The sequence below is a fragment of the Hippopotamus amphibius genome, chromosome 3 (assembly GCF_030028045.1).
Source record: "Hippopotamus amphibius kiboko isolate mHipAmp2 chromosome 3, mHipAmp2.hap2, whole genome shotgun sequence".
NCBI classification, from domain to species: domain Eukaryota; kingdom Metazoa; phylum Chordata; class Mammalia; order Artiodactyla; family Hippopotamidae; genus Hippopotamus; species Hippopotamus amphibius.
This window is the reverse complement of record NC_080188.1, coordinates 171783218-171803075: the sequence shown is the minus strand read 5'-3', so window position 1 is coordinate 171803075 and position 19858 is coordinate 171783218. Positions and strand designations below refer to the sequence as shown.

The 19858-nt window shown below is 35.7% G+C and overlaps 1 protein-coding gene across 8 annotated transcripts in view; it reads left to right on the top strand.

Annotated features, from left to right (window-relative positions):
* The window catches only part of RASAL2 (RAS protein activator like 2), a 367842-nt gene that overhangs the window by 294717 nt on the left and 53267 nt on the right, over positions 1 to 19858 (top strand). For all 8 annotated transcript variants that reach the window (XM_057729587.1, XM_057729590.1, XM_057729589.1 and 5 more), the window contains one exon: positions 11642 to 11751. In XM_057729587.1, the coding sequence (XP_057585570.1) occupies positions 11642 to 11751 (110 nt within the window). The remainder of the gene's footprint in view (positions 1 to 11641; positions 11752 to 19858) is intronic.

The window sequence follows — 19858 nt, the reverse complement described above, 5'->3', positions numbered from 1 at the left end:
TGCTCATCACCATTTCCATAACATGGGTTTTAGGTGCACATTTTGTTTTACCAGAGGCAGGAAGAATTTTATTTTTTTTTAAACAACTAATAGGCTCCAAAGCCCCCCTTCATCTGCGATGCTGTTATTCTTAGAGTCCTAGAAATGAGAGCTAGAAAGCTTCAATTAAATTCATCTAGTTCATCTCCCCTGACAATGAAAAAACGTCTTTCACATTATATGATGCTTTTTCAGGCTTCCATGATAACCTCTGGGAGACTGTCCAATAGACTAATAGACCTCACTTAGGTGGAGTGTTCTCTTTCTTAGTTTTGACCCTTCATTTCTCATTATTTTATCCCTTAAGGCCATCTTCCTTAATATTCATATTCTGTGAACTTGAGTAAGATCAGCAGTCTCTTCTAGTCATAAGAAAATCAACATATACCTCATTAGCAGGAACTGAGGTAGTCTACAGAAGTGTGTATTTCAGATACCAAATTTTTCCTCTTTAAATACCAAATTTGGTTTTATTTTTAAAATGTTGAGTTTTTTTTCTTCAGATGTATTAGATATTTTCCCTACTTCCTTGAGTGAGTTGGAATTTTCTTAATAATTCAGGTTAATCATTATTAGCATTTAGCAAATATATATTAAGTAGCCCAGTTTGTCCTAAGCATTGAAGAAATACAAAGATGAGCTCAATAATGTTTGTCTTTAGGAGTTAAGACTCAGTAGGGGATATAAAATGGGAATAGAACTAATTATTGGTCAAGACGGGAAAACAGTAGTGTAAACAAAAGATCTTAGGTAATCAGAAGTGAGAGACTAACTTCTGTTAGAGAAATCAAGAATGGTTTCCTGAGGAGCTGGTATTCAAAATAAATAATGTAGGGAAAACTGAGTGGCCATTTGGGAAAAGAGATAAAATTAGATGTAAGGTGTATCCCCTGCCTTACACAGGAGTAAACTCCAAATAGATTAGGGATCTAAGTGTAAAAAACAAACAAACAAACACACCGTACAACTACTAGGAGAAAACCTAGAGGAATTCCTCATTAACCTTAAAAAATATTCTTCTGTAATGAATGATTACTGAAAAGCCAGAGGCAAAAAAAAAAATTTTTTTTAAGTGCATGGCAAAAAACATCATAACAAAGTTAAAAGACAGCTGACTGGGAGAAAATGTTCACAACATATGAAGAATTATTTAAAAATGAGGGATGAATGACCAAAAACCCAATAGAAAAATTGAAAAAAGATGTGAATAGGCAGTGCTCAAAAGCTATAAAAATTGTTCTGAACATATAAAAACAATGTTCATGCTCACTCATAATCAGAGAAATGCAAATTAAAACAACAGAGATACTACCTCACCCTTTAGGCTAGCCAAAACTATAGACTATGACAAATTCAGTTGGCAAAATTGTGGGAAACAAACACTCTCATACATTACTGATGGGAATGCAAACTGGTACAACCCTTCTAGAGGGGATTTTGGCAAAGCTACACATGCACTTACCTTTCCACCCAGCAACCTTACTTTTAGCTGTCCTTCAAAATACACCCTCCATCAACATGAAAATAGATATGTACAAGGTATTCCTTACAGCACTGTTTGTAATCGCAACATATTGGCAACAATCTAAATGCCCACTCTTAAGAAATTAACTACATAAATTAAGTGTGCAAGGTAGAGTACTGGCCTCTCAAAGATGTACACATCGTAATGTGCAGAATCTATGACTATGTTGTCATACATGGCAAAAGAGACTGTTGCAGTTGTGATTAAAGCTAAAGACCTCAAGGTGGGAATGTTGCAGAAATCGGTCTGTCGAGAAACCAAGCACCACACTTGGTGGGTTGGAGAACTCAGGTTTATTAAGCCAGTGCCACAAGCTAATGCTCCAGAGTTCTGGGCCCCCAGCTCAGGGTGAGCTTTACTTTTATAGTGCACATGTTTATAGAGCATGGAAGTTTCCAAACAGAAACTTACAAGAGCAGGTGCAGAACATTCCCTTTTTTAGCAAAACATCATAAGTTGCATTCGATTGTTAGGTCATCCTGTTTTTCTCCCGGCAGCAAGCATATTTCACAAAAGCAAAACAAGCATAGAGTTATTTTTAGCTGAGTGTAAGTTTCTAACTTTCCTCTTCAGGAAGAGTATCCTAGATTAGCCTGTGGGTTCATTCTGGTTACATGAGGCCTTAGAAATTGAGAACCTTTCAGAGAAATACAACATTGCTGGCTTTGGAGATGGAGGAAGGGGACCACAAGCCAAGGAATGTGAGTGGCCTTTAGAAGCTAGAAAAGGCAAAGAACGCATTCTCCCGTAGAGCCTTCAGAAAGGAATACAGCCCTGCTGACACCTTGATTTTAGCCTGTGTTGGACTTCTGACCTACAGAACTATAAGGTAATAAATTTGTACTGTCTAAGCCACCATGTTTGTGGTAATTGTTACAGTGGCAATAGAAAACTAGTACAGTGATAAAATTGGTGAAATTAGAATTAAGTCTGTAATTTCAGTCAGTTTGTTACCAACCAGGGTTCTTGGTCTCCTTAATCAATACAAATTGATGAGGCCAGACAAGAAATTCAGGCAAGGCTTTATTTGGGCCCCTGCTGCAGCAGGAAGAAGTGAAAATAAGTAACAGGTTTCCTTGCTTGCTCCTTGATGGGGAGGTGAGCTGGCTCCTTATATGGGGTAAGGGTAGGGGTGGATACAGGGGTCAGGTTGGAGGGCTGGCCTAGGTGATCTGCCCACTCCTTTGGTAGAGCTGTGTGCAGGGTGCTTTTGTTCCCAGCTCCTCAGAAGTGGCATTTGGGTTTTTGGTCTTTTTGTATCTTATTTCTCATAATTTGCCCCAACTGCATGTATGCAGTTATTTTTAGTTCCTTATAGTTTCTTTGTATTTTGTTGCTGGAGGAGACATTTGTCCTGGTGCAAGCAGTGCAACAAAGGGTCCCAGGTCCCAGCCTGTATCAAGTATGGTACCTGTGTTAATTTCCTGTGGTTACACTATGGTTACATACGATGTTAATGTTAGAGGAAGCTGGGCAAAGCAAAACTCTCTGTACTATTTTTCCAAATATAAAGGAAAAAACATCAGAGATTCCTTCCCTTCTCAAGATCCCTCCCCACTCACCTCATTAATATCTTAATGTTAATTGCCATTTCTTTCCTGCTATCCTTTATGAATTTCCAACTAGGCTTTTAACTCCTGTTAAAAGTAAAGACTTGTTCACAAAATCTTTAGCGATTTATTCTTAATAGGTCCAAACTGGAAACATCCCAAAAGTCCATCGGTTGGCAAATGGATAAACCAATTGTGGTACATCCATATAGTGGAATAAAAAGGAACCAACTACTGATACATGCACCAACATGGATAAATTTCAAAAACAGTATGCTAAGTGAAAGAAGACTCCCTGCTGCAGAATTCCATTTATATAGCATTCTAGAAAAGATGAAACTATAGAAACAAATCAGATTAGTGGTTTCTAGGGACTGAGGGAGGAGAAAGGGATTGATTATAAAGGGCATGAATAAATTTTTTGAGTGATAGGAATGTTCTATATCTTAATTGTGGTAGTATACATTTTTCAGAACTCATTAAGTTATACACCTAAAAATAGTGAATTTTGCCTTTTATAAATTATACTTCAATGAACCTAATTTTTTAATAGAAAAGATGTTTAAAACATAGTATATAAAAGTTGAAAATAAAAAGTTTAAAAAATTTTAACAAGAAGAGAACAATCAAAGGAAATCTGGCATAACGGTGTTCTATCAAGTGAAAATGAATCTTTAAGAAAAAGAATATTATTAGGGATAGAAAAGATGTGCTTAATATCATCTTTGCTCCCCCTAGTAAATCAGCATATCAGTAAGCTGTATTATCATGTTATATTATATACAATGATTATAACCTATATCACATAATATACATATTTTACTTTTATATTTTAATCTAATATCAATATGTTAGCATTGTTTAGATCTGATTAATGGGTATATGTTTGCTATATTAACTTCAGTGCTTTTATATGTTGAAGAGTTTCATAATAAAAGTTTCACTTCATTTAACAAAAGACTCATTGGATGCTTCTCAAAAATGCAGATCACTGCTTCACATCAAAGATTCTGATTCATCAGCTCTGGGCTAGAAAAACAATTGTAATTTATGAGAGAATCTTTTCTTTTCCCCTCTGATTCTTAAATTTGCAAATAAACAAAAACAAAACAAAAAACCCCAAATCAGAAAGCTCCACTAGAGGAGAAATTACTCACATTGAAACTGCTAATTAACTGTAAAGCATTTTAATTGATTGTTTTGTTATTATTCTTGTTACCTAGAGTTTCCCTTTCTGTTTAGACTTCCAATAACTGGAAGATAAACTAAGTAAAATATGATAACTGAAAAGTAGAGTTTGATGTTTTCAGTTACCCTTCCTTTTCCTTTTTCCTTGTTAGTTTTCTGCAATTAGATTTTGGTCAACATTTATGAAACATCTGCAAGTTCCTAAGTTATATTAAAGAAACAAGGAAGGGAATAATTTATATATGGCTTGGCCCCTCTTCTCAGGTAATTACAGTCCATAATAATATGAACCGCCAAAATATGCAAAATACACAGAGGTTATTTACTAATGAAACTAAAACTTTAAAACAAGAATAAAAACAATTCTCACCTGGGTTCTTTCTAGTTGACAGGGTGACATTTTCTTAGCATGAGTCATATAACATTTTAAGGAACTGCTATTAAAATTACTTAATCACCTAGAATTGTTTAATCCCTTGTGTGATATGGAAAAGTCTCAAACAGGATTGAAGCAGGGTTCTGTTGCACGTCACTGTGTTTTTCTGTGAAAGGTGATGACATGTTTCTCTGCCTCTACTCCATGTCTTAAGGGAACAGCAGCAGTGCTAGGACTCTGGCAAGTCAGTGTCTCTGATTACCACCACTGAGGCTTCTGAGAGCGGTTGCATAGCAGCAGTTTTATTTCAGTTACTGCCCTGATAGCCAAGTTCAGTCTTCGGGGGTTACTCCAATTTGCAGGTGGTGGACAACTTTTATTGTTATCTTAACATTTACCAAGCTCCAGAGAAAGACACCATTTGGCTTTTTCTCTTTCACTGGCAGTTGCTAATTTTAAGCCTTATTTTTGACAAAGAGTGAGTACCAACTACTTAAACTAAGTCATTTTAGTTGTATCAATTGCTGTGATACTGTAGTTGTTTTAAATGATAAGCTTTTTATTATTTTTAAGAATTGTTGATGGTAGCAACAGCATTTCAAAGGAGAATTGTTTGAGGTAGAATTTGTTTGGAGGGTTTTATTGGTGTTCTTTCAGATTAGGTTGGTGTCAGTTAGAAGGATGAAATCAAGTTTATTTGTAGTCTTCTCCTGTGTTTCCATTTATGCTCTAAGATTTTTAGGGTTCGTTTATAGGAGCATCATATACTCTTCAAGTTAACATAAGACATAGATATCGTAACTTTATGTGAAAGAGAGGGAAACATTTTCCTAATTGGCATCCATCTATTTTTCAATTTTATATTTGGATTTTTTTTCTCAGTGACCACAGAATCAGTTACATATAAAAGTAATTTCAGTTTTATCCGAGTTTAATTATACAGATAGAGCCTTAGGAGCAAATTTTTCTAAGATGTCACATTAATAGGTTTTTTGGTTTGTTTTCTTTTTCTCTCATATTTTTAAATTGTCATATTGCATTTCTGCCTCTTTGTGGTATATAATACTATAATAAGATGTGTGTAGAGATTGAGTATAGTACACATGGGGAAAATGCATTATATTATGGTGCCTAGAGTATTTGAAGAGAAATTAGAATGTGGAGAATTAGTACAATGTGGTGGTTAAAAAGCAAGGGTTCCGGAGTCAGACTGCCTGAACTTGAAGTTTTACTCTGCCACTTAGCAGCTGTGTGACTTGGGAAGAGTTGGATAGCTTCTCTGTATCTCAGCTATTGACATATAATTGATGAAGAAAATGAACTGTTCGTATGTTGCACATTCTTGCTCAAAATCATATTAAATTTTCATAACTAGAAGTATTTCTCTCAGAAAAGCAAATGCATATTTATTTATGACTGCTTTGAATGTCTTGTCTCCCACTGTTGATTTCCTTAGAAGTCAGAGTGAAAGGTGAGGTCCTTACAGTGGCCTATAGGATCTGCACACTGTACCTTCTACCCCACTATCGGGACCAGCACCAGCCTGTCACCTCTCTGACCTCATCTCCCACAACCCTTCTTACTGCTTTCCCCATTCCAGCCACACTGACTTCTTGGCTCTGTCTTGATCACACTAGGTGTGCTTTTGCCTTAAAGCCTTTGGCAAGCCTAGTCCTGTTGTCTGGAATGCTTTTCCCGTCCAGTATCTGCTAACTCAAGACTAACTCACCTCCTTCTTCTTTACTCAATATAATCTTTCTCCATAAGGTCTGCCATGACCACTTTGTATTCCCAACCCTCTTTACACAGCTCTGTCGTTCTACAGTGCTTGTCTTTTGCTAATTTATTTTGTTATTTGTTTATTGTCTCTCCTTCGGTTGGTATATAAGATTAATGAAGGCAAAGATTTTTGTTTGTTTTGTTCACTGATGTATCTCAAGTATCTGGCAAATAAATGTATGAATACATGAAACTTTTTAAGTACTAACAATATACAGGATTTAAATTCTAACTCCTCACCTGTTAACTGTGTTACCTAAAGCAAGTTACTAAATATGTGCTTTGTGTATTTGTTGCATGAATTAAAAGGTATCACATGCTGGAAAGCACCTGGCCTGTGCTTGATACCCAGGAAGCCTTCAGTAAATTCATTCAGCCAACAAATATTTATAGAACACTTATGATATACCAAGTATCACTTATAGGCACTGGCATACATTACAAAACAAAATAGCCCCAAATCCCAGATATTGTGGAATGTATTTCTAGTTTCCTTGCTTTCCTTTGTTGTGGTAGTTTCTAGGAGGAAAAGTCATGATTTCACCTAGCCTGTCCAGTAGTCTCTCATCCTAGAGTTATATTCAGTTAATTCTTATAGGTACCCATTTTCCATTATTTTAAAAGTGCTTTTGCACTCAGTTATCTTATTCTTTGGGATGGCCTTAGGAAGAAGATTTTTTAATCCTCATTTTACACATAGGAAGTCTGAAATTTAGAAGTTGTAACTTGTCCAAGGTCATTCAGCTAGGGGAAATTGGACCCAGGATTTGAAGCCACACTTCCTGATTGAGTTCCCTGTTCTTTCCGTGGTAGCACTTGTAGCAGAAACACCTTGATGGCTTTTATTATTATTTCACTGCCAGATCTACAAACATGTATTGGGCCCCTATTAAATACCAGATATCAGCCTTGCCTTGGGGATGCAAAAATTGTTTAGTCCCTGTCCTGAGGAGTTCAAACTTTAGTGAGGAAGACTGTGGACACATCAGTGGGTATGCAATGTGCTAAATGTAAGGCTGGCTCTATTTGTAGATTCTTGTAAGCACATAGCGGGGCATCTAATCTAGAACAGGGTCAGGACATGTCAAAATAGACACCTGAGCTGAGTCTGAAAGGATGACTTAACCAGAGAAAAGGGAGGGAATATGAGCAGTAGCAGAGATTCATGGTGAATGTAGAGAATTGGAGGCTTTTAGAGTTGCTGGTGTTTAAAGCACAAAGCAGGGAGTGGTCAGGGGTCAGGCTAGAGCAGTTAGTAGCTACCAGATGATACCATATCCTACAGGTAGAACTCTTACCAGGACAATTCTGTTAGTTACCTGTCGGTCAGTTACCCATCCTGGTCCACTCAGCTGTAGCCAGGGCTGTTCATGGTACAGAGCATACTGACTATGCTTAGAATTGATAAGGAATTGCTCAGAAGGGGCCAGTGGGAAAGAGGGCGTACCATACACGCTGAGGCTTCCCAGAGGGAATGATGTTGCTGGAAGGCTCACTGCATGTTGTCCAGGCAGAGACATAATAGAAGCAAAGCCAAACTTGGAGATAGTGAATATTTAGTGGCATCAGCCCATTCAGCTATGTGGTCTTCCTGGACAGCCTGATCATGGGACCAAATTTTTTTTTTTTTTTTTTTTTTTGCTGTGCGCAGGCTTTCTTTTTAGTTGTGGTAAGTGGGGGCTACTCTTCATTGTGCGCGGACTCCTCATTGCCATGGCTTCTCTTGTTGCAGAGCACGGGCTCTAGGCGCGTGGGCTTCAGTAGTTGCAGCACATGGGCTCAATAGTTGTGGCTCACGGGCTCTAAAGCACAGGCTCAATAGTTGTGGCACACGGGCTTAGTTGCTCCGCAGCATGTGGGATCTTCCTGGAGCAGGGATCAAACCTGTGTCCCCTGCGTTGGCAGGCGGATTCTCAACCACTGCACCGCCTAGGAAGCCCATGGGACCAAATTTAAACATTGATTCAGTTTTGATTTTGGATAGCTGATCATTAAGAGAATGGAGGTTATTGGTGATTGAATAGCTTCAGGTGATTGGTCCAGGAGTTTAGGTTGAATAGAGAGAAAAGCAGGGCCAGGGAGAAAAACAGTGCAGTAGAGAGACTGGAGGTTTCTGTGAGGATAGAGAGCAGATGTATTTGAAGAAAGACATATCTCATCAGGAAGAAAAGTCAGAAATAAGAGTATTACTATCTAAGGTGTCTGAGGTGGAAGATCTAAATAATGATAATATTTAGGGTGTGTTTCTAGGAGCACGTGGCTGGAGAGGAGGTTAAAGGTTATTGGAGTTAAGGACTTGTGAAGCTAGGCTATTAGATGGATCACTACCTGGTTATTTACAAGCGTGGCGTTAGGAGCTAAGAGACAGAGAAATAGTCAAGCTAGGAGGCTAAAGTCCTTAGTGAATAAAGGAAGGTGAAAGAGAGATTAATGCATGAGAACAGCAAAGAGTGATAAAGGGTATTAAATCAAGATGGCACGAACCTCAAAGACAAAGAATATGCTTTACTTCAAACCGTTATTTTATGGAGTAAATTTTGGAGACAGTCATGATAAGCTAGGAAAATCCTCTTTCTGGGTACCATTGAATATTGGGTAGGGAGAAGGGAAAACTTCTGTCAAATAGGGCTCTAATTTAAACAGTCTTCTCAGGTGAAAACCATATTTCAGTTATACCAAGGAAATGAAAACAGAATTTTGTAGTAGATTCTACTACCTCTGTGAAATATCACCAACCACTCTGGGCAGTCTTAAACTTTCCCTTATCTGTATTCCTTAAACAACCATAATTTTATGTATATACTTGTGAGATAGGAATACCTTAACCAATTTTGTATATATTCTTTTTATGTGTACACTATGTGATATGTGACAAAACCTGCCAAAATACGTCTCTAAAAAACTTCTTTAATGCAAAATAAAAATTCTAAGTGATAAGGCATTGTGTTATAGTTTATTTGGCAGCTTTTTTCTTAGTATACATAAAATAATAGTGTGAATTACAATCACTGGTGTCCTAGATTCAAAGAAATATGATAGTTTTATTTTGTGATTAAATATGCCAGGCGTTAAGAGCATGTACCTTCCTAATACATGTTGTGTCATTTATATTTGTATTTGTATTTATTTCTAATCCTATATTAAATTACAGCCTTTTTGAAGGCAGAGTCTGTGTTTATCTTTGATTCCCTTACAACACCTGGTACGATGCTCTATAACATATACACATAAATAAATATTTAATAAATGGATTAAAATATGAAGTATGATATAATAAGTGCCACAGGAAGGTAAAGTACTGTATGTGTGAACATTTACTAGTGCATTCTCAGTAACTGCTTAACTGCAGTCTTGTTAGAAATGTATTTATATATGGTATTTGGTCAGGTCCTTGGGCTGAATCTCAACTTAGGCCAGTGGTTTTTGAACCAACTATAAATGATCCTAAAAGAATTCTATAAATTTAGGTCTGGTTTGTTGACTACATTTATGAGCAAATGCAGTGACTCCTCTTGATTGAATCATAGAAAATAGTAAATAAAGCCTTTGCCTTGGAGAACAGATGACAGTGACTTTCCCTAATGATGCTAAGATTATACAGGAGACCAGGCAAATGCCTGTCTCTAAGAAATATGGTACTTTTAAAAATAACCCTATAAAAGTTCTTAAAGAAAAAAAAAAAACCTGTTTTTTGTTTTTTCCCTCTAATCAATCTCCATACACCTATAATAAAAAGTAGCCTGGGGAACAAAAAACAGCTTAGGGAATTATGTCTATGTGATATTTTCTAGTTTTTACTCTTATTCTTTGGGCTGCAAGAATAAGAAATAACAGGCATTTTTCTTCAGTCAGCTAAATAATTCTACTTCTGATTCAAATAACTTTGTTTCCATTTTTCTCTAGCAGTGCTTGTGTGTTTACAAGCTACCTGGAGCTTGTGGTAGTCCACACTACTGTTGACCAGATATTTTCAGTTCTCTTTCTAGATACAGGATAGGATTGTACATTCTTTCCCTGTTGAAGTTAGGTATGGTCATGTGACTTTTTTGTCCAACAAAATGAGACCACTAATGACATAAAGCTTTAAGAGCAAGTACAAAATTTGCTACTGTTCCTTTATCCTGAGGCAGCAACTATAGAAGCACAGAGATGGGGGCTCCCTTAGCCTAAGTCCCTGAGTGGGGACAGCATAGAGCTAGGTCCCCAGCATATTTGACCTGCTCATAGATACATAGTACGTTTTGTGCCACTAAGATTGTGGGGTTATTAGATAAGTATAACCTAGCTTATCATGATTAATGTAGTCTTCACCCCAAAACAATGGGCTTTAGTGGTAACTAAAAGAACACAACAGATTTGATGTGCTGGTATTGGTCTAGAATTTTTTTTTCCTCCTTAAGGAAATATTTATTGTACACAGCCTCAATAAGCTAATATTCATCACATGACAATTAGAAAGAGTCATTTCCATGCATCAAAATACTTTTCTTTGAATTACAATCTTTTGTCAAGGCATTTTGATATACTTCTACAAGATGTTCTTTCATCTGCCAACAATAGAATTGTTTCTTAAAAGAAATGCTCATTGTCATTCATTCTTGCATTTATTCTTTTATTCAACAAACTTTTTTGAATGCCAGTATTTGCCAGGTGCTAAGACTAGGAAGATGTTCAAGGCACCCTAGATAGTTTGGTAGAAGTGGCAGAAGGTAAGCAGGGCTAAAAACTATAAGGCACTTCGTTCTTCTGAAATCTAGATGCTTCGTTGGTTTCATAAATGATACATACCTTTTCACTTCAGAATAGTTAAACTATGTTTAAAATTTAACTTCACAAACACCATATCCAAGGTGATACAGACCAAATTTTGCCACTGCTAATAAGACCACCAACATACTACCTTAGAAGTTAGAAGTTTCTTTACCGTAGCTAGTATAGAAACTATTTAAGAAATAAGAAATTAAGTCCATCAAAAAGTTTAATTTTCCCAATTATCATAGAAGAAAAATTTTATCACATTACCAGGTAGTTTTACAAGTATAGAATATTAAAAGCTGAATTCTGTTTCTGGTCTTCATTGTAAGAATCTGAGTATTATTTGCAAAGACGGTACAGATGAGTTAGGAGACAGCAAGATTCCCTTTTGGTTCTTTTTTCCCATCACCTTCTGCCTTTTCATTCTAGGGGTTCTTCAGCAAGCGCCTGAAAGGCTCCATCAAGAGGACCAAAAGCCAATCAAAACTTGACCGAAACACAAGCTTTCGGCTTCCCTCGCTTCGCAATACAGATGACAGGTAGGAGTTCACTTGCTTAAAACAAGGAAAGCAATTTTACAGCGCATTTTGATTAGGCATTTTGGTCTTCTTTGACTTTGCATCTATGATAGTTGGAAAGATCCAATACAAATTTTATTTTTTTGTCTTGCTCATTCATATTGAGGCAAGGTACAAAATGTTGTCTTAAATTATCCAGCCAGTTTAAAAATCTTATAATATTGGAGAGTGTGTAGATATCTAAGAACTAATTTAGGAATCAGTTGTGTTGTTTCTATTGAATCAAGTTCTAGTGGTCAGAGGTGTATCTTTCTTTTGTAGGATTACCATAAGGGATGATGATGGCTATAGCTAACATTTTTTGAGCACTGTACTAAGTGCTTTATACGCATTATCTTGTTTAATCTTTATAATAACCCTGTAAGAGTAATATTAGTTTTATCACCATTTTATAGATGACAAATCTGAGGAACAGAGAAGTAATCTTGTGCAAGGTTATACTGCTTAGTAAATAGCAAAAATGGTATTTAAACTTGGGCCATTTGGCTCTAAGTCCAAGATCTTCACTGCTGCATTGTTCTTTGTGTATAGTATATAGAATTGGCCTCATTAATTTGCAGTCACATCTAGAAGATGTGTATGAAAAGGAAGCCTGTATCTCAATAATTAGGACTACCAGCTTGAGCAAACCTCAAATGCATAGCTCACTGAGGATAACAACCTTCTATAATGATTGAATGTCTGCTAGGACACATTTGTAGTACTTTATGTCTCTACAGTGTTCAAAATTTAGGAAATGGTACTTGTATCTTGACACATCACCACCGTCACCAGTATTTATTGAGTGCTTACTCTGTGCCAAGTATTTTTAATGTAGTCTCTCATGTAATACAACTCTAGATGGTATTATTATCCTTGTTTTACAGATGAGGAACTAAAGCAAAAGAGATTGTGAAACTTGCATAAGATCACACAGCTAAGTAGTAGAGCCTGGATTTAAACTAACGTCTGCCTTTCATAATGATGCTCTTATTTATACTTGGGTATTTTTTCTTTTGGCAATAAGTCCATTATTTCCAGTTATCTGCACAGCAAAGAGAAATATAGATTATAATCTCTAAAATGGCAGGTTATAGATTTGCCAGGCAGAGAATTACTCTCATTTTCTATATCTAGTAACTTGCCCCCCATACTGAGTTGATGAGAGGCTACTGCTTTATCAGCTCTTCTTAGCCCTGAACCAGGTTAGAGATGTTCTATGAAATTTGCAAGTATGTTCCATTTTCAGTGTAATTGTGCTGTTAAATATCTCTTTTGTACCTCTTTGTTTTAAAAAAAAGATCTTTTACTCTGATATTTCCCCTTAGATTTCTATTATTCTACAACTTCCATCATTGTAAGAAATCAAAGCATTTTATAAATGTCTCAATAAAATAGAATGACAAACTTTTTCAGAATATTGCTTTTTAAGGACAAGGATGTAGTACAGCAACTAAAACATTCCTAATTCAGTAGCCAGTTTCTTCAACTCTGCAGCATCATGTATAAACTTGAGAGAAAAGGAGGTGTTTTTTGTAGGCGTACTTTATTTTTTAAGCTTGCACTAAATATCACTTTCTCAATTTCAAACAAAGTGCTCTCCTATTCTGTTTTGCTTTAGGTAGGCTAAAGGAATTCTTGGATTGAATTACCAAGAGATTATATTCTCCTAAAGTCTGCTATTGCTGATTATATAGGCAGTGCATTTTTAGTCTTTCCAATGACTTAAATTCCTTATAGGTGCCTTCCATGCTGTTCTGCTTCAGTTAATAGTAGTATCTTTCTGTCTCAAATGCAGCATAATAAAGAGGTGCTAGTAAATCTCAAATATTAGACAATCCTTTTTATTTTTCAATTCCATTTATAGAGGTTTCCTATACAGAAAATTTTCAGAAACTTTATTCTTCTTGTATAGGGATGTACTCACTAGAAATCTGAATGTATCACAGTTTAAAAAAAAAAACTCTCTTGCCCTCAGATCATCTGAAGACACAGATAAATAGAACTAAGGTATAAGCTCTTAATCAACTTGCGTTCTTCAAATTGGTAACCTTACAGGTGTGATTAGAGATTTTTCCAAAGACCCCTGGTCTTGTGTCACATGCATCAGTTGCTGAAATCAGGCCATTTCTTCCAAAATGTTATATGGTGTCTAAATCTAAGTAGAAAAAATTTCTATTCTTATAGCAAATCGACAGAAACTCTAGGCAAACCTAGTAAGCAGCCCCTTTTTTCAGTTTTTAAGTTGTATAGTAAAACATGTTTGTGTCTTTGCTGTTTAAAAAAAAAGTTTCAATACATAAGCATAGCTTAAAAAACAAAAGTCCCACTTCACCTTCCTTTTCGTCCAATATAAATGACCTCATTAATAGTTTGTATATTTTCAAACCTTTTTTAAAAATCCATGCATAAATGCACACATATGTATGTTTTGCTTGTTTTCATATAAGTGGGATCATATCACATGTATTACTTTGTGACTTAGCTTTTTAGTATAAATATTTTAGACAACTATATGTCAGTCATATAAATCTACATAATTCTTTTTAACAGCTACAGTTTTTTGTAATATATGTACTTCACTTCTCTATTGATGGATATTTTAATTGTTTCCCCCTTCTTGGGCACAAAATAGAGATGTAATGACCATTTTTGTTATGTACCTTTCTGTCCTTGTGTGATTGGGTTAGATTTCTGAAGTAGAACTACTAGGTATCAAGTATACACATTATCAAGTTGTCCTTCGGAAAAGGTGTACTAATTTCCCTTCCCACCAACAGATTAAGATTATTTTTATGCATGGATAAACAATAAGGTCCTACTGTATAGCACAGGGAACTATATTCAATATCCTGTGATAGACGGTAATGGAAAAGACTATAAAAAAGAATGTGTGTGTGTATATAAATATATATATATTTATACATAAAACAGAATCACTTTGTTGTATAGCTGGAAATTAATGCAACACTGTAAATCAACTAAACATCAATTTTTAAAAATTACTTTTATCCTTCAAACAACTATTTCCATTTTATCAGTATGATAGATAAATAGTAATAATAGACACATATACAGTATGTACTATGTGCCATACACTGTTCTAAGCACTTTACATAAATGAAATATCATTCAGTCATCACAACAACCCTAGTTACAGTCATGACCTCATTTTGAAGATGAGAAAACTGAAACAGAAAAATTAGTAAATTGCACAAGGTCACAGCTTAGAAAATGGCAGTACTGCAGTTCAAATCCAAGAATTCTAGCTCTTGAGTCTACATTTTTAAACTTTATGCTGTATTGCCTCTCACAAAAAAGGCAGTTGGGGGGTATTTCTTTGTTTTAATTTGTATTTCCCTAATGCCTATTAAGTTGAACATCTTTTCACAGGTTTTCTTATTCTGTGATTTGCTTATTCATCCCTTTGCCCATTTTTCTATTGAGCTATTTGTCCTTTTTCTTATGGTTTGGTGTTTTATTATTATATTTTTTCTTATGATTTGGAGTTTATTATTACTAGGGATTGTAAGCCACTATTATGCATGTTGTTAAAATTTTCTTCCAATGTGTTTTTTGTGTTTTTAAATCATGTCTCTAAATTATATAGAAGTTTTAGTTTTTCATTTGGTGCAACATAGTTTTTTTTCTTTGTCAGCTTACCTGGCCAAATTTGACCAGAACATTAAACTCAAGAAGCCAGGGATCTCTTTCTCATTAAATTTCTCATTATGATGCTGTTCAAATCACTGTATCTCACTTCTTCAAGAGGAGGAAATATTCTAGCTGGGGTATCAGGAGGATAATGAAGTAGTGATCATAATATTTTGAATACTTCAAGGTTTTTGATAACTACAAACCTTATCTGCACTCATTACATTTTAAAAAGATAAAATTATTCTCATGAGGTCTGAGTTACTGCTTTAAGATAGCAGAAAAACAGCTGTAAATGAGTTAATTTCATCTAAAGAAGGTTTACGACGTATGATCAGTAAGCTTTTCTGTGCAAAAGACCATAGGGTATTTTAACATGAAGACTTAATTGATTAAAAAGACCCTCCAGGTTTGTCTAGCCAATGATCTGCAAGTTGTCAACTCTGCTCTAAAGCCCTGATGGAATTTGGTACCAGTGTTGCTTTGGGGATCAATTTATAATAATCCTTATACTCAGAATTTCCTTTGTGAAATTGTGGGGCATAGACAGAAGGAGTAAAATGTTGCCAAATAATTAATATTTCTAAAAACCAAATTTCTTGATACACAGTGACATATCTAGTTGTGACAGTTATGTACAGACTAGAAAGCCATGTGCTACCAGGGAATATAGAGAACTAAAGACACAGCCCACCTGAAGGAGTCCAATAGAAGAAGTAAATATCCAGGAAGAAATGGTATAGGAAAAGTGAGATTGCTTCTTGTTGGATGGATCAGGAAAGAACTTAGAGGGCAGTAGCCTGTAAGTTGAACCTTAAAAAAACAGGTATAATTTAAACTGAGAAACAGACACATGGAGAGAGCACTCTTCAGAATGGAAATAATGAGTAAAAGAAGAGAGTAGGAAATTACAGAGCTTGAAAAGAAATACTGAGTAGTTCATGGTATATAAAGGCATGAGGTAGGAAATGATTGGAAAGTTCCAATTTTTAAGTTGTTAGGTAAAAAACTTTGTGGGGTTTTTTTGGGGGGGGGTCTTAAAAATGACTTAATATAAGAAACAGAAATATGAGCTCCATCTTTGATGAAACTAGGAGAAATCTGAATGATAGATTACTTAAAATTAGAGGAAAATCAGACATAGTTGCCTGCAGAGGGAAATTTTGAAAAGAAGTCTTAGCACTTATGATTCAGATCATTTGCTCATTAACAGATACTCAAAATAGTAATGACTTAAGGTAAAGTTATGTTTTCCTCATGTATAAGAAGTCTGAGGGTGGGCAGTCTAGGACAAAGGGTTCATGATCCTTGTGGGCTTTTTCCTCTGCCATCCTTAAGATCTTCAAGGATCTCTTTATTAACACAAGTTAGCTACTGGAGCTCCAGCTTTAGCATCAATGTTTCAGGTACCAGAAGAGAGGGGCCCATAAAAGGACACCTCTCTTCCAGCTAAGTTATCTCACTTTAGAGCAATTTCCCTGAAACCTCACACAGTGGCTTCTCATTGTCACTTTTATCTGGCAGAGAGACTGGGAAATGTTATGCTTGGATACTTTGTTGCCCTCAATAATACAAGAGTCTGTTATTGAGGAAGGAGGAAAAGATGGGCATTAGGAAGACAGCTAGCAGTCTCTAACATAAGAAAGAGATTGATTTACCCACTCACCCCCCCAGAACTCTGGAAAGGTTCAGCTCCCACCAAGTTCTAGAAGGCCAGCAGCCAAGCTTACATTTATCACATAGCAAATTTGAGAAATTAAACCAGATAAAAAGACCTACAGATACCAACATTTACATTCCCTCATTACAATTTCAGCTGCTAATTCTATTCCTAAGTATATCCAAGAGAAGTGAAAACATATGTCCCCACAAAAACTTGTACATAAATGTTCATAAACATTATTTATAATAGCCCAAAAGTGGTAATGACCCAAGTGTCCGTCAGCTGATGAATGGATATACAAAACATGATCTATCCATGCAATTCAGTAATATTCAGTCATAAAAAGGAATGACATACTGATACATGCTACAACATGGATAAACCTTGAAAACTTTATGCAAAATGAAAGGAGCCAGTCACAAAAGACCCATATAATGTACAATTCCATTTACGTGAAATGTCCGGAACAGGCAAGTCTATAGAGACAGTAGATTAATGGTTGCCCTAGGCTAGGGATATAGGGCAGGGGAAAGTGACAAATGAAGAATGACTGCAAATGGACATGAGGTTTCTTTTTGGAGTGATGAGATGCTTTAAGCTTAGACTGTGGTGATAATTGCACAACTCTGAATATACTGAAATTTGTACACTTTAAATGGGTAGATTTTATGGTATGTTAATTATATCTCAATTAAGATGCTAAATTATTTTTTTCAAAAACAGCTGGCCAGGAAGTACTCTGAACTGAAGTTCGTTAATCTGTAAGCTCTATTCCAGCACACAAAACTTCCATTGAGTTCTTTAGAGCTTTAATCTTAAATATAAACAGATGGCCAAGAATCTCCAGATATTTGAGGAAATTCCTCAACATGAAAGGCAGAGAGAAAAACAAATAGAAAAAAGACCCCAGAAGAAACAGAGACAATGCATAGAGCCAAAAACAACTTCAAAACATAATAAACATTTTCAAAAGATAAGGTTGTGCATCTATGAAACAATAAGATGCTATAAGAAAAGGAACCTCAATGAAACGAGAGAGAGCTTGGAAATTAAAATATAAAAGCTAAAGTCAAGTCAATCTCCCAGAAAGTGGAACAGAAAATGAGAAAATCAATCCAGAAGATTCTAGTAAAAGAAAAGTTTTATTAGAAAACTTTGGAGAGGAAATTGTCAAAGAAATAATACAAGAAAATTTCCCAAAACAAGAAAATATAAATGTTGAGATTGGGAAGGCCACCAGATTCCCAATACAGTGAATGAAAAATGACAAAAGACTTTCCAGCACACACACACATGCACACACACACACACACAACTCACATCATCATGAAAGAGCACAACAAAGCTTAAAAAAAATTTTTTTTAAGCTTCTAGAAAGAAAAAATAGGTTACATACAAAGGAGGTGTAAAAGGATTGCTTTGGAATTCTCAATAGAATATTAAAAATCAAATGTCAGTGGAGAAATGTTTTCAAAATTCTGAATGGAGTTTATTTTCAACCCAGTATTGCATACACAGGACAGTCCTTGAATGTCAGATGAGGAGTTTGGATTTTATTGTATAAGCAATGGGGGGGAGGGGAGGGTTAAACATTTTTGAGCAAGAAAGTGACCTAATCAGAATTGTGCCATGTATAGATTAATTCAGCAGTGGAATTTCAAATGACTTGTTTTGCAGAGACTAAGTTTGGGAGACCAATTAGCCAAACAAACACACAAACAAACAAACAAACACCTATTATAGGAAATAAGGAAGGCTCTAAAGAGGGCAGTTGGCAGTGGGAATTAAGAGTTAGAGACAAGATAGGAGAAACATTTTAGAGGCAAAATCAATAGGATGTCACAAAGTCATCATTGTTCCAGCCATCTAATCACATAAAAGCCAGTAAAGTGATTTCCTAGAATCAATATTGGCAGCATTTTCACATTAAAGCCATGTCATGTGGAAGGGTGTTGGGATAGGAGTAGACTCTGATATTTATGCCTTTTGTTGAAATGTACTTTGAAAAGTTTGGAAAACTAGGAAATGCTGAAAAACCGTGGTCATACCACATTGTCAAGCATTGCAGGATTTCAAATGCCTGTCAGGTTGCCAACCTTGCTTTGGAAGTGATGCTTAAATTAACCAATGTCTTGAGGTAAAAATAAGCACATGGAATAGAATTTTCTCAACTCCTTCAAACGTCCTTCAAGTAAAAACCTTTGCAGTAATGTCTTCGATTCTGAGGCTCACTGACAAAGCATGGTTTTAAAGTAATCTGCTTATTCTTTGTCAGGAGATAACAAAGAGTAAGTGTAGTATTCATTTGTAGGGTGTATATACTCAGCTTCTTGAGTTTCTCCTAATTAGAACTAATTTCTTAACGCTTTTTTTTTAAATTTGTATACTCGTAAGAAGTTGTAGAGTCTTGCAAGCACTTCCCCCAATAGCGATATCTTATAACTGTAGTATAATATCAAACCCAGGTAATTGACATTGGTACAATACTGTTAACTAGACAACAGACTTTATTCAGTTTTCACCAGTGCACTCATTTGTGTGTGTTTATATTGTACGCAATTTAATCCTGTGTATTGTGTAACCACTACCACAGTCAAGATACAGAATTATTCCATCACCAGAAAAGAACTCCCTCTGCTACCCCTTACAGTCATACTCACCTCCCCACACCCATCCCTGTCCCCTAGCAACCACTTTTTGTTTTCTACCTCTATGGTTTTGTTATTTCAAGAATGTTATATAAACGAAATAAATGAAATCATATAGTATGCA